General features: G+C 34.5%; 1 protein-coding gene across 1 annotated transcript in view; it reads right to left on the bottom strand.

Moving 5' to 3' along the window:
- LOC149078243 (uncharacterized) overlaps positions 1-24538 on the bottom strand; it is a 299838-nt gene that overhangs the window by 90536 nt on the left and 184764 nt on the right. The window contains exon 7 of the mRNA XM_089241856.1: positions 14234-14312. Coding sequence (XP_089097982.1) covers positions 14234-14312 — 79 coding nt within the window. The remainder of the gene's footprint in view (positions 1-14233; positions 14313-24538) is intronic.

The raw sequence follows: 24538 nt of genomic DNA, 5'->3' as shown, positions 1-24538 counted from the left end.
CCGTAACTGTTAGAGTGACACTGTTGTTTTCCATATCATTCTTGAGCGCATACATCAAAATACCTTATGCCAAAATTTCATTCAGTTTCTGTGAATGGTATGATAGTTAGGGGCCCATATGTCGGGATAGTTTTTTTTATAATCACCCTATATATTATTACCCAAATTACCCTGATAAGAACATTTGTTCAAAATAAAGTTCAAAAATTGGAATCATATTTAACCCTGATGAGTTTAATTTTTCGGGTGATTTCATTCCATAAAATCGTCTGTATTTCATGAGGAAATTTACCTTGTGATATAGAGGTAAATTTTCTAGAGGTGAAAGTTCCAAGCTCATCTGAAAAATCACAGCAGCTTCTTGAAAAACAAAATTAGAAAAAAGCAATAGAAGATGAAATTTTAGCATTAGAAAACGATGATGTCTATGAAATACTCAAAAACCTAAAGGAGCAAGAATTTTAGGTGATAAGTGGAGCGGAAGAAAGAATAAAGAATCTGGGAAAATTAAGATATATAAAGCCTGTTTAGTAGCACTGGAATTTCAACAAATTGAAGGGATTGATTATAATGAAGTATATTCGCAGGCAGTTGAATTAACCTCGTTAAATTATTCATGTCAATGTTTGTTGTATTAAAGCAGTGTTTCCCAAACTTATTCAGCCCATTGCCCCCTTTTCAAAAACAATTTCTCATCACCCTCCTGGAATCGATGTTGAAAATCACATAAAAAAGTTGAAAGATGCAAGCAACGAATTTTCGATTTTTTGCATCAATGTTTCCTGCCACAGGGTAGTATAAAAAGGGATAAAAATTTGAAAATAATTACAACAAAAAAACTACAGTAAATTTCATTACAAAAAGTATAAAAACTGAATTTTTGAATTATAAAATTATAAACATATGCATATAGCACAAAACATGCATATAGTTGCATTGATTATGGTCAAAGTAATATTCGCATCACACAAAAAATATCTATTAATATTAAAATTGTTTTTTTTAAAAACAATTTTAATATTAGACACAAAACTACAATTATTACTTAGGTTTTAATAAAAATAATATAATAATAAATAATATTATTAATAGATGTTTTCTAAGTGTGATGATTGTCTCTTGGTTTTACTAAGCAGCATTCTCAAATCCTCACTACTGAATATCTGTAGGTGATTTCGATTTTTGTCGAAAGATTTGTGACTGCATTGAAATGTCTCACACATTGAAAATTTTGAGTTACATTAGAACCTTCCAATAACGGACACTCACAGCAGGGTTGTTTTAAGAGCATCATGGGCCTCTGGGCCAAGTGATTTTTCTGAGGCCCTACCTGGAAAGTTCTCAAAAAATGCAACTACTCATTTAACTGAGGCCCCTCTTTCCTTGAGGCATCGTGTCCATGCATTAAGACGGCACTGAATCATGGGACCAAAAATTTTCCCCGCTAACGAGTGTCCATTAAGGGATAGTAAAATAATAAGCGTATCCAGAGTCCCGTTGACATAATTCAAAAAGTGTTTCGTAACTGGAGGTGTCCGCTCAAAAAGTGTTTGGTAACGGGGAATGTCTGTTATTGAGAGGTTCAACTGTATATCCCTTAAGTCCAGGTACAGTATTTGCTTTTGCAGCCAGAAAAATTAATAGCCGTCATTCAATACAGCTTATTTCATTACAGATTGTAAGGATCTCTTGGGGGTACGTGATGATTACGTTCTATGAAAAAATAAATATTATTTTAATCTTCCTCCATGCCCCCCTCCCATTTTGTCAACGGCACCTTTACATATACAGTCAAACCTCGTTAGTGCGCCACCCGGTTAATAAGTCACACCGCTTACCGGGTCACTTTTTATAAGTCCCAATTGTACTCATGCAGGTATTGGGACAGCTATGGCTTACTCCGCTTAACGAGTCACTCCGCTTACTAAGTCATATTTTTGCTCTCCCAAGAGTGACTCATTAACGAGGTTTGACTGTATTCCTGAAACAATTTAAACTAGATTTAAAATTAAAATGTATTACATACTCCTATAAAATCATGTATCCGAAAATTTTATTTTATACAAAACTAGCTGATACCCAGCGATATTGCCTGCCCCGTATGTATAGCTTCTTATTTCTTAATAAAAAAAAATTTCTGCATCAAGTAAGAAAAAATTTTAATTTTTAAATATTTTAATTAAAAACTTCAGGCAATCACTTGTGGATACACAATATTTTTCTTTTTTACCATCTGTACAAATTTTTGGGATTACCAACACACGAACAGGCGACGTAAATCTGTCCGTGTGAAAAACAGGGCTCAAGTAGGTTGATATGTGCCACTGTCAACAACTGGCCTTGTGGTTTGTTGATTGTCAAGGCAAAAGCTAAACAAATCGGGAACCGCAATCGCTTGAAAGTGAATGGCATTTCTTCAGTGATAATTGGGATACGTGGAATGAAGACATCTTCTCCTTTGGCACATCCAGTTAGAATTGTTGCTTCGATGATGTAATTGTGCAATTTCTTCATGCAGAGTCTGGTGCCATTGCAGAGTGTCGGCATCTCCAAATTTCTTAAAAGCATTATAGGTACTCCGACTTTGAGGGTCAAGTTGTGTGGTGGCACACCCGGAATATCCAAAGAGTTCAGAAATTCTGCAGAATACAGAACTGTCTGCGCTGTGTCTGTGACAGTATTAACCAATTTGTAAGATGCGGAGTCTCCTGGAATAATTTTTAGGGTTTTCATTGATCTTGTTCACATTGTCATTTTTCGGTGCCAGAATCGCTCTCTCACAAAGCCACTTGTGGCTTCACTGATTTTGTTGAATGCTTTGTCTGAAGTTCTTAAACTGAGTTTAACAGCTGGCAACATCCATTTGGGAATGTAATCAGTCCAGTGTTTGGGTCAACGGGAATTCTTCCATTACCAAGTTTGTTTAACTGATGTGAAAATTATAGCAGTGCCGAGTCATTTTGCAGTTGAACTTGCATGTTAGTGGATAATGATAATTTTTTAACTTTGTACCAGAGTGTTGATGATTTGAGGCAAGCATTGAGTTCATCACCTGACATTGAACATTTTATTCTCAGTTTTGTCATCGTAGTTGCTGTTCTCTGTTGTTAGTGACGTCATATGTCCAGCTTGTGCAGCGAATATTATTCAAATACCTTTTAAGTATTTTTTAAATTTGAACTATACCTCTGAAATGGGCAGTTAATGAGATAAAGGCTGCATTAGCACTTACAGGACACCCTGTATATAGGTTAGCAAAAATACCCAGCGCTTTGGGGTCATTCAAGTATTATGTCATCATCGATGGGGGGGGGGGGGTTCTGATTTGCTGACTTTCGATGACAAGGGGGGAGGGGGGTTTGGATAATGCTTACGTCATCGCCCACCCTTTATGAAAATGAGTTAGGATTCAGAGGGGCAGAGCTGATGACGAAATTTTGCTGACAAGGGGGGGGGGGGGGAATCAGTGTTTTGCTGACTTTTGCTGACGGGGGGGGGGGGTCAAAAATGGCTAAAAATTTGATTACGTAATACTTGAACGGCCCCCTTTCCGGGTTTTTTCTTCAATTACTGGGAAGATTGGAAAAGTGACAAACCATTAAAAAGGAATAAACTGGTATAATGGCAGCATTAAAGATGCGACAAACCATTGTAAAGGCATATACACATCTGAAACGCATTGTTGGGAACCACTGTAACCAAAGTAAATGTTCCGAAAGTGATTGTTGAGAATCCGAAACCATTGTTGCCCGACAATTTTTTGCCCAGCTCTGACGAACTTTTAAAGTAGCCTACGGTTCATTCCCGGTTCTGTTTGGTATCATTCTATGCAAAATCTGACGACGTTCAGCCTAAAACTATAGATTTGCATAAAGAACAGACATACATACTTTCACATTTATATATAAGATTATTCCCAACAATTGCATCATGTTGCCAGGTTTCCAATATAATATTTTCTTTCTGCGATGTTTATTTTTGTAAACGCATGAATATGCAAATGTGATGTTTTTTTGAGGCAGAAAGGCATTACGAGGACATGTGGTTCTAAATTTTTATAAAATGTATGTGTATAAATTCCTCCCTCTTTAGCTAGCAAACACTCTGCCTTTGTAATACTCATTCAACTAAAACCCTCTAGTTGGGTGGTTGTTTGTCTTACAACCACTTCATTTGGCCTTAGGATAGGAAAATTATCGAATAGTTTGATCATTATGTGATAGTTAAATTATCTAAATCTGTTTCCCGGCAGGTCCAGAATCGAAAAGTTGTTTTATTTTTATAGATGAAAAACTTTGAAGCGACGTCTGACGAAAAAGGAGCTGGCCACGTCAAGGGTATGTACAATAACGTTTCATCTTGCTGATCCGACACTCAACCGCGAGGCTCCCTGGTGCTGATCCGGCCCTCAACCGAGAGGCTCCCTGGTGCTGATCCGGCCCTCAACCGAGAGGCTCTGAGAACTGAATAATTGGGCTACACCGAAGAGACTTCCTACATTTAGTGTCTGGCCGGCAGTTAATGGACGTATAAATTGACAGATTATTGACCGATCACAAACCGGTGAGATAATACAATTTTATCAATTTTGAATCAAGGGTTTTTATATGTTGAAAAATTTAATATTTGATTAGTGTAAACGTTATTCCAAACTAAGTAAATAAAATTTTCATGCGAAAGTTGAATTGTGTTAATTTTCCTCTTGTCATTTGCTTCTACAAATTGCTGGATATTTGGAACCGCGCAAGCAACTCCCACAAGGGACGGTGCACCTTCACTGATGATAAAATTCAGGCAACCCTCATCAAGTTCGAATAAAACCACTTGTAACCAGCTTGATTATAGAAATATATATATATAAACATTTTTAATGGAATTGATGCAAACTACTCGGCGGTTTCAATTTTATAGTGACTGTCTTAGAAATATGCGCACATGGCTATACAATTAGAATTAGTGTTGTTGTAATGCACTAAATACGCAATACATTCATATTCTCTGAAGCATAGGTCAGCAACCAAATTTACTTGGCAATCTGCTGCTTTATCACTTTTTCCTCTTTGAAGTGATCAGAGATGGGGCACGAGTCCCACCTATTTAGTTGTTTTTACTTTGAACACCAGAATACTGCCAAAAAATTATTCTAGTTTTGTCTTTGAATTGTCGATTGGATTTTTACCAATCTTGTACATTTACAATTAAATACGTTTAAAATTGTAATGTTTAGAATTGTAATAATCCTTTCCCTTGTATATCAAAGAAAGAACCAACAATAAAGACAAATAAGGAGGAAAACAAGATGAATTCTCAAAGCATTTCAATACACTATGGGTGCCATCTTCAGAGGATTAATACAACCACTATCAATGTTGACCGTTAAGATTAACAAATTTTAAGCACATCGAAAAAAATGTCGCTTAAGTCAGAAGTTGTGGTCAGAATCAAGTGTGTCTTTCGTAGGGGCATGTCCACAGCCTACTGTGCTCATACAGTATAAGCAAAATTGGTCATTCAATAAAATGTGGCACATAATTATTCATTTTGATTAGCAATAATACTAATAAATAACAAAGTTTGAAAAAAATTCAAAATTTAATAGTTAAAATAAATTTCTTGTTATATTACCTTATTTTTAGTCATGTTATTTTGGGTGTGAACTTTTACAAGCAAGATAATGAATGAATAAAAAAAAGAAGACATCTGATATTTTACTTATATAATTTCTTATACAAAACATTATCCCGGCAGTATTCCCTGGATAACCAAAATATTTGAACTCAAGTCACAGAGGCGTAACTCCTGCCTTGCCCAGGACCTCTTCGTGTCTAAGTCAAACTCCGGCTAGCTGTCATTTATTTTCAAATCGACAGTGTTACTACGATATTATATAGGTCCATATTTTAAGAAAATGCAATTCTACATTATTTTAAACACAGGTCTCTAACTTCTTTCTCGATTAAAACTGGCAAGCATCGAGGGGGGGGGGGGACATTGCAATTGATTGTTTTTTCTACATATAAATCTGAATGAATCTCATCGAATATTTACCATTGTTTAATGAACACATCTGAAATCTCGTTGGATAGCAATGAATTTCAACACTTTCAGCTCAAACATTAAAAGAAAAAATTCAGATGAAACCACACTAATTAAATGTAAAAATACAATTAAAAAATCCTGAGAGAAATACGATTGATAATACAGTTATATCATTGAGCAATACTATTAATATAGAATGCAAAAAACCAACGATGTTCACTAAAAATACCCGGAAATTCATTGGCATTCATTTCCATGTATTTTTAGCGAACATCGTTGGTTTTTGCATTCTACATTGCTAAATAGTTAATTCCATCATACTATTAATATACTACGATACTTAATAATGAGTCAATTTCGAATTCAGTTGAATCAAGCTTAAAGGGGCGTGTGAAAATGGATCGTTTTCTTTCAAGGAAAAACACTACATAAGTCACTGTAAAAAATTTTCAAGTAAAAAAAAAATATTTTTTACGAAACAGACACCATCGCGAAAAGAATTGTTATCATCCGATGATGGAGTATGCATCGTATCTTCTTCGGAATATCCGAAGGGGAAATAATGCTTGTTTTCAGAGATAGTACTAAAATTTTACCTTTATCCTTATTGAAATAATTGGTGCGGTTGTGGATAGTGTTCTTGATAAGCATGAATAGATAGCATAGGCACCAAAACCTAGGAGCTGAGGCCCTTTGAGTCCCCCCCCCCCCCAATTACCTTCTAAAAAAATGCAATGCACCTTCTCCCTCATGTGTACACATTTGAGTCTCGTGTATACGGGACGACAAGCAACTTTCAGCGCCTTCCCCGTCCAATATTTTTTCCATGCCGGTATCTCTGATGTAGTACTACCCAAGTGCCTTACTTAAATTATGAAAATTGGTCAATATAAGAGGATGTAGAAACATAAAAATTTTGATGAAAAAAAACCATTATTGTACTTACTGTGTGGATTCAACAAACATCCTCTTCCGCATTACATTCATTTCTTTTTGGACACTATCAAAATTAAAAATACAAACACAAAGGCCACAAAAGGCAAATTGCCCAACGAGGTGGCTGAAACTGATATGCATGTTTGAACCATGAGATGGAGGTCCATCCATTGTGCACTTTAGATACGTGACTTTTTTTTACACGAAAATTCAATACTGCTCGTCTGCAATTCATATTTTCGCACTTCCACACAAGTTATCTTTGGGTTTAAGTAATTCACAAACTTGCATGAATATATTACAAAATGTTTCCATTATTAATCAAAGTGAGCATTGTGACGAGCTGTTGACCATTGATGTTAGCATCTGTTCCTAAGCAGTTCTTTAATATAAAAAAAAACAGTATACAAAAAGACCGTAGCTATAGGTGAATGAACAGTGATGCTAAAATCATACCCCCCCCCCATCCTGCCGCAGGGTCCTGAGGTTAGGCTCTTTGGCAGGCCACAGCTGTATTGAATTTATGTGAAAGAAAAGATCAGAATTGTCTGGGGGTCCTGAAACCAGAACACTGATGCCAGCAGCATTTTTGTGGGGGATGATGGCTCCAATAATGACCAGTCATTGGCAAAACCAGTCCCAGGGTGGTGCTGGACCTTTCATTCCCAGATGGTGTTGAAATCTACGACACAGTAGGCTTTATCGATCAATTACAGTTACATCTGGAATGTGCAGCGCATATTCAAAGAGGAAAACACACTTTAGCTCTATTTCCTTAACAGATGAAACAAGTACAACTACTGTGTACACTATATTCTTAGTTTTTTTGGGTTTTTTTTCACCCATAGGCACAGATATTTATGAAGGTGTGTTATGAAGGCCAAATTGTGTCTGTAGCTGGTACCACCCCCTTGAATCTATCTCATTGCCCCCAAGGAGGGCAATATTGCCCACTTTAGGAAACACTGTATTAAAGGGTTGGACATCTCGACATTTGGCAAATTAAAAATTTGGCTTATTTGTATGGAACTATCTAAAGAGTTTATCATTCCTGACCTGAAAGATCATGTGTTAAAACTACAGGGGAGGAAAATGAAAATTTGATTTTTGTAGCAGGAAAAATTATTTTCGTAGCAGCAAAAATGTTTTTGTAGCAGCACACATTTGTCAGTTTTAAAAATACTACTACCACTTTAAAATTTTGGCAGTAAATAAAACACAGTTCTTATATACATCTATGCACAGTAGCGTGCACAAGATTACTTTTTACTTTTAAAAAAAATATCTCCGCTCAGAAGAAGGGGTGTGTGTGTGTCTCCCCCAGGCACGAAATACATAAAACTTTTCTCAAGAAGAAATTCAAATTTTGAAAAAAAAATTCATCATAAAAGCATTTTGAGACACTTCTTGATATTTATATTTTTACATTTTCTAAAATATCAAAAAATGAGAGGCTAGCATTTGGTATTTCAGATTTCAAAAATAATTTTAACAAAATGAGTCTTGCTTGTAAACTTGGTAATCACTAAAAAAATGATCAGAGGAGAAACTTCGGGGGGGGGGGGGGGGGGGAATTAGAAAATTAATTATCAACTAGTTTTTGCTACTGATAAAAGTTCAAGTTTTGCTTTTCTTCTCCAATTTCAGCTATGAGTTGAAGTAAACTGAAAGTTACAGACCGGGTGCATTTTCATCAAAGAGCAACATATTAAAAAAATTATTTTTTTAAACTTGGCATATTGGACTTTCACTTATAAAATTGTGACTTTCCCTGTGAAAATAGCAGGTATCAAACAGGCCTTGGGCCATTCTAAAACCCTGGCAAAGCTTTTATCTTTACATACTGTAACCTCTCCTGTTATTATGTATGAATTGCTTTTCATGTTACAAAACATTTCCAGTATTGGTACTGAACAAATAATGAGATTGAAAAAAAAAGAAAAACCAAAAGAGAAACGCCTCGCCTTTTTTTGCAAGTTCAACTGAAAATTTGTCGTTAAGATTAAAATAAGAATTCGTATATACATCCGTTTTTTAAAGATTTTAGGAAGAAGCCACTTCTGAAAAACTGGTAGTTATTTTGTTATAGAATTACTGAAAGTCCCCAGTTCCCATCAAAATTCATTTCATTTCAAATGTAATGGTAAAGTAATGGATGAGATGATTTACTTTGACTGATTATTATTTTTTTGGAACACTCAACGAAGGCTTGGATAAAAAATAATGACTGTATATGGATGTCTTCCATAAAAATGTTCTGCTGTTGTGATGCTACCTGGATTGTTACCTACAATCACATTGATGTGTTTATACATTGGTGTTTACGGCTAAAAGTTTTCAGGAAGTTCTCATGCCTCCCTCTGCCCAGAAAAACGTGTGTGTATACTCAAGGGAGTGGGGGGTGAAGACTTTAAAGGGTCACAAAAAAGTACAATAAAATGAAAAGAGATATCATGAAAGCCGGATCCCACTATGACTGGGTCCTGACGCAAGGTCAGATAATTAAGGTAAAAGATAAAAAGAAGTCTTTGTTGGACATAAACCGCAAGATAATATCAGCAACCGCAGCCGGCGTCAAGAACAGCCTGTACTTTGTGGAAATCTCAAAAGAGAAAAAATAGCTTAGTGGGGAGAAAAAGTTAAGGGAGTGCACAATACAGATTCGATATGTTAGCTGTAGGACAATCTCTTTTAAACTCGCCTCTAGAGTTTTTCAACACCTTATTTCTTATATCAAACGATGAGTATAAGGCCAAGTTTAAAGTGTACAAAGCCTGGGAAAGAATCCAAAGTAATTTAAATGTATGTTTCATTGGAAGATTTGAAGGGAAAAAAATTAATGCTCATGAAAACGCACCGAAAACTTGCTGTGAAAGTGAAAAGAAGCAAAGTTATGGGTGCTGCTGCAAATGAAGTCTATAAACCTGAGTGGTTTACTTATGAAAATATAACAATTTCTTCACAGTGTCCAATACCAAGAGGAAATAAAAATTATTTCATAAAATTTATACTGTTCAACATTTTAATAGTGTGTGTGCATGTAATTTTAAAGGATTTTCTTCCCTTTGAATATTACTTCATTTTATTACTTTTGTAGTCAATTTTTTATGTCCCTGGGAGGACTGCATGGGGGGGGGGGGTGCATATCCACCCTCCCCGTGTCCATAAAGAGATAGAAATTTCACAGAATGCTTTGGGGAGACTGAAGAGGAACGATTGGGTACAACTGTTGCAAATTGCCTATTCATGATTGAATGAATTCAATCCTCCCATGAATTCTCTCCATCCACGTAAAACACAAAATAATATTTACTTATTTCATTTGAACTGTTCAGCAGACACTATTGATGTATCAAATTTTATTAATTAAGTAAAACACATAAATTGAAATTATTAATACTGTTAAAATTGTAATTCATCATTAAAATCAATAACTAAATTATCTTCTTAATTAAATTTCAATTTAAATTTTATTGTTGTCAGTAATATTTAATTATTGTTTATTAGAATTCTATTTCCTCTGCAGGCTTACTTTGGTTGTCTGTTTTTCCTGGTCCATTCCCCTCCCCCCATTTACCTATATACTAAAGGTTCTGTTATTTGAAGACATGTACAGTGAAATCTTGATAGGGTCGAATCCCGTTATAATGAAATCTAAGGGACTGGAAAAATCATTTCGTTATAACAAAATTTCATTTTAAAGGAATATCCAGTTTCACAAATTTGAACATTAGCTGAAATGGTAATGCTGTATTGGAATTTGATTCCATCGAAAAAATTATGTTGTATGTAACAAAAAGAATGAACTTAAATTTAAATAACACCACCAGGAAACATAAATAAATTGGAATTTGATTTTTTGAATTTTTTCTGCAAAAGTTTTGCTTATTTTATAGTCAGTTTGTCTGTTTCAAGGGTCAAAACTCCTCATACTTCCAGGTCAAGTCTGGCATGCCTCAGGGATCGGTCATCTCCCCTCTATTATTTCTAATTTATATTAATGACCTACTACTTGTATTATCAATCAATTGCTTCATCAGACTTTTAGCCGATGATTGAGTTGTTTATCAGAGAATTTACAGCAGATCCGACCAAGATCCTCTCCAGCATAACCTTAACACTATATCTGAATGGTGCTTGTCTTGACAACTACCCCTAAACATCTCCAAAACAGTCTCTTCATGAAACTTACCCGTAAAAGATCTCCCCTCAAATTCCCTTTCTCAATTCATAATTTGTTAATCACAGAGAATTTCCATTACAAATACCTGGGTGTGATAATTTCTGCCGACTTTTGTTGGAAGCTACACGTGAATTATATATTTAAAAAATGCCTTTAAAAACTTTTCTCCTTCATCGTAACCTCAAATATTCCACCTGCCACCTCTGACACCAGTGCTTCCAAACTTATATCCTTCCTGTTCTTTCCTATGCTTGTGAAATTTGGGATCCCCATACACGAAGCAATATAGATAAGCTGGAATCTGTCCAAAATAAATCTACTTGCTTTATTTTAAACTGCTGCTCTTTCTTTGTTTCCATTACATAGCTCAAACGCCAACTTAATATATCCTCCAACTTACTTGCCATAGATATATTGCTCGCCTATCCCTACTAAATTATCCATGGCTATTTTAGCATTGAAACTCTAATAATATAACACTAACACTCTAATAACATTGACATTCTAATAAAATCTTCATATTTTTCTAATAGGCTCAATCACTCCAAAAAATTCAAACTTTTTTTTACATCCAGAGATTGCTTCAAATATAGTTTTTTTTCCACGTACAATTATTCATTAAACAACCTTCCATCAAATTCTGTGGACTGTTCTGTAGTACTTCAATCTCTGATTGTATATGAAGCATCAATTGCCTATGTCAAATACCATCACCGCACCCTCTTTATAGGTCTCGGCCAAACGATATTGTATAAATAAAATAAAATTTTTGAGGCAAATGTACAGGGCACCTATAATCAAAAAAAAAAAAAAAAAATTCTATTTTAAAGTGGCCTACAGGCAAAACTAGCCAACAGAAAAGTGTGAAATTTTGTGAAGCACTCCATGAAGCGATGAGAATTGGTTTCAGGGTGAAAACAATTAGTTGCATGTGTCACCACAAGAGGGCGTTTCACTTTGAATTCCTGTAGTAAACGTGTAAATATATGTGATGTCACGCAGCAGCTGTAATAAAACCTAGAAACATTTATAGAGATCTTGTTTCTCAATGTGTTTGCTGCTCACAATGATGATAGGTTTACGAGATCACACTTTCTTGGTCAAATTGTTTTACCAAAACAGCAATTTTGCAGTAACTGCTCTAAGAAATATCGGACTTGGAAGAAGATTCGCAAAAAGTCCAATGAATGTTAAAAACCTTTGGAGTATGATAACGAAATTTGAAACCGCAAAATCGTTGACTGTTCATCTTGGAAGAGGAAGAAAACCTGTTTCTATAGATGCAGTACAGGAGGTTTTGCTTCAGGTGGAAGAGGACAGAGCTTCAAATTCTCATGGTAGCACTAGTGCATTTAGCACAGGCCACATCTAACTGTCCATAAGATCATGCAAAATATCCTCCAATATTATCAGCACAAACTTTCACTTGAGTAGCGGTTGCTTCCACATAATTATGACACTCCAGTTCTCACTGCAGTTTTTAGCTCGCCTTGAGGACGATTCAGAAAGGCCTTGGAATATCCTCTGGACAGACGAAAAGCATTTTCACTTGGATGGTGCAGTCAATATTCACAACTGCTGAATTTGGGTACCAGAAATTCTGCACGCTATCTTAGAGGTTCTGTTGCATTCACCAAAAGTGATGGTATGTTGTGGATTTACTGCATCATTTATTCTCGGCCCCTACTTCTATGAAGAGTTACGTTCTGCAGGTCCAGTGCCATGTTTGATCACAGAGAAGCAATATGCATTCCTGTTACAGAACGAAAATATTCAACATCACTGCCTGCTCTGCAGGCAACATCACTGCCATGCAGACACAATCTTTATGCAAGACCGCTCCTCCACACATTGCAATGTGTGTTAAGAATGTTCCTAAAACCCATTTTATAGAAGAACGTGTCATCAGCCAGCACTTTCCTTATCTATGGCCTCTCCGATCCCCGGACCATAATCCATACAATTTTTACAAATAACTACAGTGTACAAATAACATTATCTGTACAAATAACTATAGTGGATACGTTAATTCCAACAAGATTCAAGACGGATAGGGAAGAAACAGGCAACTTTCAACTTTTTTGTGTTCGATATTTCCTAAAAAATAGCAGAAATCTATATAGCAGATTTTTATTTTGTAACCGATTCTGTGGGTGCTCTGCCACGTGCTACGAAACACTGTGTGCACCCCGGCTCTGACGCCACTGGTATACAATAAATATGTGTAAGTTTCTGAAGCGGGAGAATATAAAGTTCATGATAAGCTTTAATGACTAAATTGACATGTTATCTTTCCCCATATTGTTCATATATTACACTATACTAGTTTAAAATGGTACTTTTCATTTTTAAAACAATGTCAGAATCATAAAAAGTCCTCTATCAATGCAAGAATTCACGCCATCTAGCATGGAAGAAAACATTTTTGTTTACTAACAATCAAAATTGAGTTTAGAAGTGGGTAACCCCACTTCTTAACTCCATTCTTAACAATGGAGGGAAAATGATTCCTAGTTAAGAATGTCATTGCAAAATTCCCTCTCGATTTTTAAATAAAGATCAAATCCACAGTTAAAAAACAGATTTTTATTAAGAACCAGAAATTGGTATACATTCCCATAACTCAGTTAAAATTTGTTTCTGAATGGCTGAACGATACTGAAAAACTTTGATTAGCAGACAAATGTTAAAAAGTTTATATAGCAATGAAAATGAGCAGTGATATGAAAATTGATCATTTCAACTGATTAGTTTGTTGGCTAAATGACATTGATAATCCTAAAATCTATGTAAAACCTCATAAGGATTCAACTGCTAAGAGCCTGAAAATCAATTTCATGACTGGAGTTTATTTGTTAATATTATAACATAATGATCTGAAAGTTGCTTTAATGCAGATGAAGCAACTATTTTTAATATAATAGAGCGAAAAATGTTTTTTAATTAACTATTCAATAATTTATAAATTATTCAGCAATTAGCAGTGCATATGCTCAATTTTTTATAAAAAAACACAACATCAACTCAATTTTTTCACAAAAATCTACTATTCACCAAAATAAATTTTTACTATACCCATTTGAGTCAATAAGTTGAACTTCTGAACTGCTGTTGGAGAAGCTTACACAAGACTTTACAACCAGTTTATGAAGATCTAAAATTTAAGAATCAAATTTAAATTCTACAATTTATCATGGAATAAATATCAATCAATAAGTAAATAAATTCTATTTAAAATTTGTTTTTCTGAACCAAACCTTGCAAAAGAAAGAAAACATTTATTTAAAAAGTACATTGCAATAGTAAATGTTTGTACTCTAACAATATTGGTCAAAAGAGAATAGGGATGAGACAGTAATTTGGTCAAGCAGCCAAATATTTGGTTGATGTTTAGGCTGAATACCCACCAAATATTCGGCAGACAAATATCAACTTCCTTGAAATTCAGTACAATTATAAATAAAACAGATGGCTTTTAAATGAAAATAAAATTACTGAAAATTTCAAATGATTGAAATTGAATTATAATTATGCAACCAAAAGATTTTTTTATTGCCATGATACTGAAATCAAATTTAACAATATTTTAATATGTATTTCCTACTCCCAAACTTCATTAAAACACTTGTTACGATTTCACATCTAATTAAGAAAATGTTAAGAATTATTTACTCTCAACTGGTAATCTATATAAAATTGATTTTCTGTATGCCTGTGTTCTCTCTTCACAAATCTACAATTTTAGATCGATCGTCACCAAATTTTGCATATATACCAAATAGGACCGGGAATGAACTGTAGGCTACGTTAAAAGTTCACCAGAGCTGGGCAAATGCCCCAAATGGGCAAAAAAATCAGGCAACAATGTTTTCTGGGCCTCAACAATCAATTTTGGAACGTTTATTTTGGTTACCGTGGTTCCCTAGCAATGCGTTTCAGACGTGTATACGCCTTCACAATGGTTTGTCACTTCTTTAATGCTGCCAGTGTATGTATAATAGTTTGTCTTTATAATGATTTGCCACTTTTATTTTTGAATAGATGCTATCATCAGCATCACTTTGAGGGTAAGGCAAAGGATGATCCCCATAGAAATCAGTGTTAAAATTGCCAATTTTGCTGTAGAAATGCAGAAATTTAGTGGGGTGGTCTGCCACATGAATAATTTTAAAAATTGATTTTTGAAATATTGAGTTCGCTTAGAGATACGAAGCACAGAAAATTAAATATGAAGTAATTAGCCGGACCTACTTTTGAGTTGGATATCCAGGCAATAACAATGATTTCAACTTTCTATTTATATCTTCTTAAGCATGAAAATTAATGTCTTCTTATCGTCTTTTAATATTCAACTGCATAAATTCATATAGTTTAGGTTGTTTTAAAATTAATTATGGACCCATAAAGTATATCCAAGAAATTCCACAGCTTTAATTAAGTATTTTTTGAAGCAGAATCAGGCAGATGGATAACTTGAAGTTCAAGGTGGGGGGATCGAAATAACTAGCACCCCTTAAAAAAAGAAAAATATATATATTAATTTCTATGTTTCTTCAAATCTAGATTTGTTTCTTTCATGAGTCGTACAAGAAGTTGCTATATTGGTTAACTTAGACACGGTTTGTATGTCCCTCAAAGACAGAGGGTGTGATCTCCAAGAAGCCTTATTGAAGAAAACCTGGGAAGTGTAGAGAAATGGCTAGTGCATCAAATTTAAGACATTAATACTTATATGGGTAATTTGTGATTGATTCAATCCAATCGTTCCACTGAAAACTCAGGTTTTAATCCAAATATTATTTTTTTTACTTCACAAATACAAACATGTAATACACAAATTTAGACGTGTTACATGAATACAAACATGTAATACACAAATTTAGACATTTGTTACATGAATACAAACATGTAATACACAAAAAATACATACGCACATATTACAAATAAACACTTTGTAGCCTCAAGGGACTGAAAAGTCCTTCCAGCAGGCCTAAAGGAATAAGCTATAGAATTTTCTTTTTCTCTTGCAACAGCACTATTATATTTATTAGATATGTGTTCACAAATGTATTTTCGCTTATCTATATATATCTGAATAATGTTCACAATTAAGTTGCTTATCGTGAAGCTCAATATAATATAATATATTATCATATATTATTTTATTATTATTATTATACTCTTTACTTGTACTCAGTTCAATTGTTTTTATTTACTCTTTCAATATATTTATTTAAATGGTTTCACAATTTATGCGTCTGATGAAGTCAAAAATCACGTGATTTATGTTTTTTATTATTATTAAATTGATTTTCAATGTGAAAAATTTCTAACATCTTAGGGGCAAATTATATCTATTTGTAGTTCTATTTTGATTTTTTGTCAAGTATTTTTCATTTAATTGTGAAAATTTGATAACTCTGTACAAAAAGTTTTGTCTCAAAGTTAGGATATGGCATTGTATTTGGAACTATTGATTAATATTTGAGATCTTATTCTGTTATATATATTATCTAATTTCCGAATATTCTTGTAATATGCTCCTCCCCAGGCACTGATTGCATAATTAACAATTGAATATATCCATGCATAGAATAAATCTTTTAAAAAATGTTCATTAATCAAGTTTTTCATTTTGTAAATAATCACTGCATATTTTCTGCACTGCATCTTTTTTATTAAAATATTACAGTGCATGTTCCATTTAAGGTCATTCTACATAGTGATATCCAAATAATTGTACTCCCAAACAATATCTATTTCTTGCCAATGGCATTGATTGTTCTCCAGGCACTGACAATGATTATGTATTCTTAGATGTATGTTTGTGTTATAATTTATGCTCCTTGTCTTCATATAAATAAATTTTGTTTTTCGAGCATTAAGTTTTAATTTATGTTTAATTAACCAGATATTAATATTTGTTAGATCATCTTCTACTTTTCTAATTGAATTTCTGTATCAGTATCTTCTACATAAAGCACTGTATCATTGGCAAAGGTTATAATTTTTCCATTTAATCTCAAGTTATATAAATCATTTATATAAATTAAAAATAATGTAAGACCCAGAACAGAACCCTGAGGTACCCCTTTTTCACGTCTTGAAAAGTACCAACTTTTTTTTGAATAATAATTAGTTGTTTCCTGTTGTAATAGTACGATTTAAACTATTCAAGTATGTTTCTTCTCATTCCTATTTCAAATAATAGTAGTTAATTTCAAATAATAGGAATTTCAACTAGTTTATTTGTTAAAATGTCCAAATATCCACAAAAGCGAATGCTCTTTTCAAATCTAGGAACACAGTTACGGAACATTTATTACTGTTGAATTCATTGTTTAAATAGTTAGATCAAGTACTGCCATTTCTGTGTTTTTATTTTTTTGAAATCTATATTGGTTAGTTGAGAAAATTTTTTGTCTATATTTAGGAAATCCAAAAGCTAGTTTTTTATACATTTTTAAATTATTTTTGAGAAGACTGGAAGTATTTATATTGATCTGTAATTTGTCAAATTATTACTATCTCCTGCTTTATATATGGGATGGACTAGAGAGTATTTCAAATCATGGTAGAATATTCCATTTAATACAGAATGATCAATTAAATTTTTTATTGTACGTAAGTAGTATTTCACAATTATTTTAATCATTTTAGGGGTCAATCCATCATAACCACTTGCTTTACATTTTCCCCTTTAAATCCCTTATAACATGCTTTAATTGTTCTTGATTTATATCAGTATAAAACATGGAATTGATCGAATTGTTCGTAACATTATTTTGTTCCAAACAATATGTACAAAAATTTTGTTCATTAGTATTTAAATTCCTCATAATAAAGTCATTGAATTTAATGGCCAAATCCATTGGATCTTGAAAGTTTTGAAGTACATTATGTCCAATATTTTTGTTTAAAGTATTTTCATTTATGTATTTCCATTGCATGTGTTTATCCTTTCCAATTTCTTTGAAATGGCTTTTAATATACATTCTTGTTTAATTTTTTAATATGTTTTTTTCAAATTTGTTTCATATTCCTTGTATTCCGATTTGTACGAGACTATTTGAGGATTCTTTTGTATTTTTTGTAGAGTTTTTCTTTATAATTTATTCTTTTCAATATATCTTCATTGATCCAGTTTTTCTTATCCTGTTGTTTTACTGTCTTGGTCCATAAATATGAATTCAACGTTAAAATATCCATAAATATCTTTTATTTATTTTGAGCATTATCATCTTCAATGACATTCTTGAGATTCAGTTTCGAGATATAAGTTTCAAATTTTTCATAATTTATGATTTTTATATATTTATTTTCCTCATTTATACTACTCATTTTTTTCTGCATAAAGTCTATATATCCCAATACAGGATAGTGAAATGTAATTTGGGTTTTAAGAACAGTAAATTCATGAGCACAGTTTTGTTTATATCTATAAAAAACATTATCAATACATGTTTGTGTTATGTTTGTCTAGCAATTTTTTCATGTGAAGAAACTAATTCATTTGTTCCTAACACATCAAGATATCGTGATGTTACGCTATATATATAATATTCTAGATTGAATACAGTTTTTTCACCTTTCATAATGGTGAATTCTGTTAGAAATCAGAGGAGTTAGCTTAAGTCAGTGACAGTCTGAATAACATTAATTATGTTTTAATACATGAAGATGTATAAGAAACGAACATCGTCCGACACGGTAAACAAATAGCAGCGCCAAGTTGCCAACCAAACGTTAAACAATATAGAGGTCCCAAGATAGTCATTCATGACTGCGTCATGTGTGAAATCATTTAAAATTACATTTCTTTTAAAACTTCCCCTGATTTCACGATGACAAAAAAATATTATTTGAGACCCATCTTCGAAGTGTATAGTTTATGTATAGATCGTGGTACATGTTTGGTCTTTGTTAATGCATCGGCCACCATGAGGTTAGTTTCAATCTTCAAAACTTCAATCTTGTCATTTTTAACAGCATCTCTACACACAAGGTAGGTGACATCAATATCAATATGCTTTGTTAGAGCATGGAATATGCTGTTTTTAGTCGTCAATCGCTCCTTTATTGTTACGGTAAATCTTGATTGGGACGTTGGCTTTGGCATGTCAAGTTCCTTAAGAATCTTGTGTAACAGTAGGGCCTTTTTGTGGCTGCTGCTAAAACAATGTATTTGATTTTCACAGATCATAGGCCGTTGGTGTTCGTTTTCAATCAGAAAGCCGACAAGCTTTCTTCTAGACAAATTAATCAATTAAATCTAATTTCTCAGTTTACAACTGATATTCGTCATATCGACGGAAAAAGCAACGTGGTAGCGGAGGCTCTCTCACGAGCAGGAGTTGACCTACTTTTACCTTCTTCCATGAATTACGACCTCATCGCCCAAGCACAGAACAATGACCTTGAACTGAAGCAGTTGCTTGACGGAAATATACCACTCGCTCTTTAACAGCTCTCTTCCCCATCTGGAAAAACACAACTTTTTTTCGATACCTCGACATCTAAACCACCGACTTATATATCTCTAAGGGGCCATTCAAGTATTGCGTGTAAGCAAATTTTTAGCCATTTTTTTTACACCCCCCCCCCCCGCTTGTCAGCAAAATTTCGTCATCAGCTCTGCCCCCCTGAGTCCTAACTCATATTTTCATAAAGGGTGGTTAATGGCATAACATTATCCAAACCCCCCCTCCCCCCTTGTCATCAAAAGTCAGCAAATCTGAAACCCCCTCCCCCCCATCGATGATGACGTAATACTTTAATGACCCCTAAACAATACCGTTGGGAAGTGTTCAAAATTATTCATCAACCTGCGCATCCGGGTGTTAAATCCACTGTTAAAATGATCATCAACAGATATGTATGATCGAACATGAAAAAAAGACATCCGAAATCGGGCTCAAGTGTGCATCGCCTGGCAGAGGTCAAAAATTCATTGTCATACGAACTGTCCAATATGAGGGCTGGTATCTCCATCTCGACGATTTAGTCACGTGCACATCGACATAGTGGGCCCGCTTCCATTATCAGAAGCTTATCGCTACTGTCTCACTTGCGTAGATCGCTTTTCAAGATGGCCCGAAGCCATTCCTATAGCAGATATTACTGCTGAGACTGTTGCTAAGACTTTCATACATACTTGGGTTGCACGGTTTGGAGTACCAGAAGTGATCGTTACCGATCAAGGTAGACAATTTCAGAGTGAACTATTCCGATCTCTCGGCAAACTACTGGGGATCAAACAAAATCGTACCACTCCATACTATCCGGAAGCGAATGGTGCCGTTGAAAGGTGGCATTGCGTCCTTAAAGCAGCGATCAAGTGCGATTAATCAACAGATTGGGTGGTAGTATTGCCAATCTTCCTTCTAGGACTAAGAGCGGCATACAAGCTGGAACTTTAATGCTCCACATCTGAACTGGTACATGGTGAACCCATCAAACTCCTTGGCGAGTTCTTCTCGGCTTCCAACACAGATGTCAATGAGAAACAGTGGCTCACTGAGTTACGACAACACTTTTCGAAAATTCTACCTGTGCCAGCGTCTCACCATAATAAATTCAAAACATTCATCCATAAAGAACTTGATCATTCCACTCATGCTTTCCTTCGCAATGACGCTGTCAAGAAGGCATTGCAGTGCTCATATGATGGCCCCTATGAAGTGGTCGCAAGGCGCAATAACACTATCACCATCAGATGCAAAGGAAAAAATTTATGTGTGAACGTTGCACGAGTGAAACCAGCACACATTGCCACTAGCAGTGACAGTACAAACAGTGAATCCATTGTGACCCGTTACGGCAGAGCAAGTCGTCCCACCGAATCGTCTCATTTTATAAGTGCATTCATAATTCCGTCCTTATATTATATGTGTGTGTGTATATATTTATTTTTTTCTTTTGTTGTCAATAATTAGTTCGTGCGATCCGCACTGGAGGGGGGGGGGTACTGTGGCGCTGCGATCGTCACGAGAAAGCGCGCGATTCTGTGGAGGAAGAAAAGAATTGTACAAGGTTTTACCACCTCTGTGTGAATAAATTTCTCTTTATCTATTTTGCTGTTTTGTGAAGCAACAATTGTATAAATCTGTACAAAAATAGTGCATTTCTTTAATATGTAAAATTCATGTATTAGTGTTAAAAACACTATTGGCCCTGATAAGATTCCTTTAAAAAAAAAAGGTACTGTGTTTCTTTTCGGTTTAATGCTTGGCCACTCAATTTGATGTATCGTATATATGTACATAAAAATATATCTTAATCTCATTAATATTATATTATAATATTCTTATCTGGTAGTAACACTGTCACTATCAAATCATATAATTGTATTCAACCTATAATGAGCTACCCTACTCATTACTCAACAAGATTACAGGGTAATAACCTCCTCTTAAATGAGGCCCTTGAAATTCTAAGGAATTTCACACTATAATCTACCATCCATATGGCACCAAGTGCACTACTGTCTCGGATTGGCAGGGCCACGACCCAGGGGGTATGCACTGTATGCAATTACAGTTGGCACCTCGGTCCCACTAATCAAGGTTTCAGGTTAGCTGCCTGGTAGTCGAGTGTTTAGAGAGCTAGTTTCTGACTTAGCAGGTCTGGGTTCGAATCCTGGCTCGGGCATGGATGTCTACTGCCACTAACAAATTCCCTGGCCAGATCATAAAGATATCTTGGGAATACGTGAGGATCACGTTAATTCTGATGTGCCAGCATTCCAGCTGAAAAAAAAATTATATTCACAGTATCAAGTGCAATAGTAAAAATAAATGAAAGTTTGCAGATGAAAATAGAGCAGAATATCGGAAGCATATGAATAATTATTATTTTAAAATGCTCCTAGAATCCTACTTCCTTCTCTTTTGCTTGATAAAAATTAAGGCTTACAGTTAATTGGACACAAGAATATGCACAAATAAAAAATACATCCATATATATTCATTAAATATTTTTTAGAACGTTTCTCTCTGTGATGTTTTGATAACAATTAAGCAAAATGATATGAAGAAAATAAGGATCTCGGTCAACCAGAGGAAACTAATGAGGCTTTTCGAATAGACATCATCATCAGCATCACTCTGGAGGGACATGCACTGGATGATCCCCATAGAGATCAGTTAAAATTGCCGAATTTAGCGTAGAAATGCGGAAATTTAGTGGGATTTTCCACCACATCAATAATTTAAAAAATTGAATTGAATCTTTGATTTTCGAAATATTGAGCTCGCTTAGAGATACGAAGCCTAGAAAATTAAATTTAAAATAATGAGCTAGACCCACACTTTTGAGGTGGATATTCATGCGATAACACATTGATTTCAAATTTTTATATCTTCTCAAGCAGGAAAATGAGAATTAATGTCTTCGTTATTGTCTTATATTATCCAATTGCATCAATCCATATAGTTTAGGATGTTTTTAAATTAATTATGGGTCCATATAAATTACATCGAAGAGCCGCAGCTTTAATAAAGCATTTTTTGGAAAAACAAGCAGATCGATAATTTGTAGTTAAAAAACATTCGAAATTTCTAGCTCCCATTAAAAAGAAGAAAAAACGATTCATTTCTATGTTTCTTTAATTTAGATTTATTCTTTCATGAATCGCACAGGAAATAGCCATACTGGTTACCTTGTATGTCCCTAAAAAAAAAAGGGGGGAAATATCACATGATCCAAAAAGCCTCATTCTGAGCTACATCGGATACCAGAAATCTTCTGTAATAGAGACGATCCTTGAATATTTAAAGAAAAAAAATCGATGCAAACCACGGCACACAAAAAACAAAGCAGTTATCAATTATGTACTGCGGACATGCAATTATAGTCCCTTACCCGTAATGGGCCACACTGCGCTTGCAGAAAATGTATGTGACCGCTCAAACTTTAAATGGCCATATGCTATCAGAAAAAAAAAAAAGCTGAACCTACCTGGCGCAGCTTTTGCCTCTCACATGCAGGTTCCATGACAAAGCAGTTTTGGTTTCAGTGCAGCAAAGGATAGTTTTGTTATCTATTCAGATTTTGCGTGCCACTGTTGGGAACGGCCAAATGCGCTTCGTTTATGTAATAAATATACTTAGCCATTTAAAAGGCTAAAACCTAAAGGTGTTATTTTGCTACCCTGTAGTGGCAACGGTGCATTTGTAAGCATAACACAACGTTTTCGTGTCTCCGGCGAGTAAGCTGTTTGTGCATTTTCATGCCAATGCTTAGGTTATGTATCACATTTAACATAATAAATAATCAGTTATTAATGTTAAACCAGTTCTTGAAACATTATTTATAATAATGTAATAATTATAATTTTGTAATAATGGCAACGAGGATGGGATACAGTAAAGGTAAATAAATCAAACTTTGTACATGCTGAAAAAGAAACTGATTACCCTACAGTTACAATATTGAAAGTAGGCCTGGTTGGTCAGTTGTCAATTTACGATGATGCCAATGAAGATTTTGCATCAACGTCAATTTTTTGGACGAGGCTTTGCGGGATAGATTCATTTGCGGTATTTGCTGCGAGGCAACTCAAAAAACGTCTACTGGCACAAAAAAATTTGAAACTTGCACATGCCATTGATATAGCCGTAGCAATGGAACTTGCTGAAGAAGGTTCTAGTAATATCAAGGTTACAGCGGCTGGACTCTCATCGAATGTAAACAAAGTGGTAAAAACAACTTTTCATCAAAATAAGCCAAGATGGAGTAAAGGTGTTCACGATAACAAGTTCTCCGAAATTCTATCGATGTGGTGCCTCACACAATGCCGAAAAGTGTAAATATAAAAATGCTCGGTGCCATGCCTGCAATAAAATTGAACATTTCTCCAGTATGCAGGTCAAAGCAGAAAAATTTCTCTGCTAAAATGATATCTACTGCAGATAAATCAGACACTGAAGAGTATAATTTATTTTCAGTGAATTCAATTAATAAACTGAATGAAGAATCTCGTTTCTTGGTTAACGTACAGATCTGTGGTAAACAATTGGAAATGGAGTTAGATACTGCGGCAGATGTAGCCATTATCTCTGAGAGTTGGCCGAAGGAAAATTTGCCTCATGTTGCTACCAGGTTTACGGATGTATTTCTTAAAGATTACAATCAAAATCCTATCGATGTTTCCGGAGAGGTGATTGTAGATGTCACTTATGAGAATCAGACTTCCAAGTCTCATGCTATAATTGTCAAAGGCGATCGACCAGCATTGTTTGGAAGGGACTGGATAAACTGTTTCAAGTTGAATTGGCCTAAAATATTTTCTATACACAAAGTGAATGAATCTTGTGATCCTGACAAGAGGCTGACTGATAAATATTTCAAGCTTTTCGAGGAAAGTTGTGAACCAATTAG

Source organism: Pholcus phalangioides, unplaced genomic scaffold (assembly GCF_987345545.1).
Source record: "Pholcus phalangioides strain wild (caught in Gottingen) unplaced genomic scaffold, Ppha-v1.0 ptg000014l_1, whole genome shotgun sequence".
In the NCBI taxonomy this organism is placed as follows: domain Eukaryota; kingdom Metazoa; phylum Arthropoda; class Arachnida; order Araneae; family Pholcidae; genus Pholcus; species Pholcus phalangioides.
The sequence above is the reverse complement of the archived record's forward strand: the minus strand, read 5'-3'. Positions and strand labels throughout refer to the sequence as shown.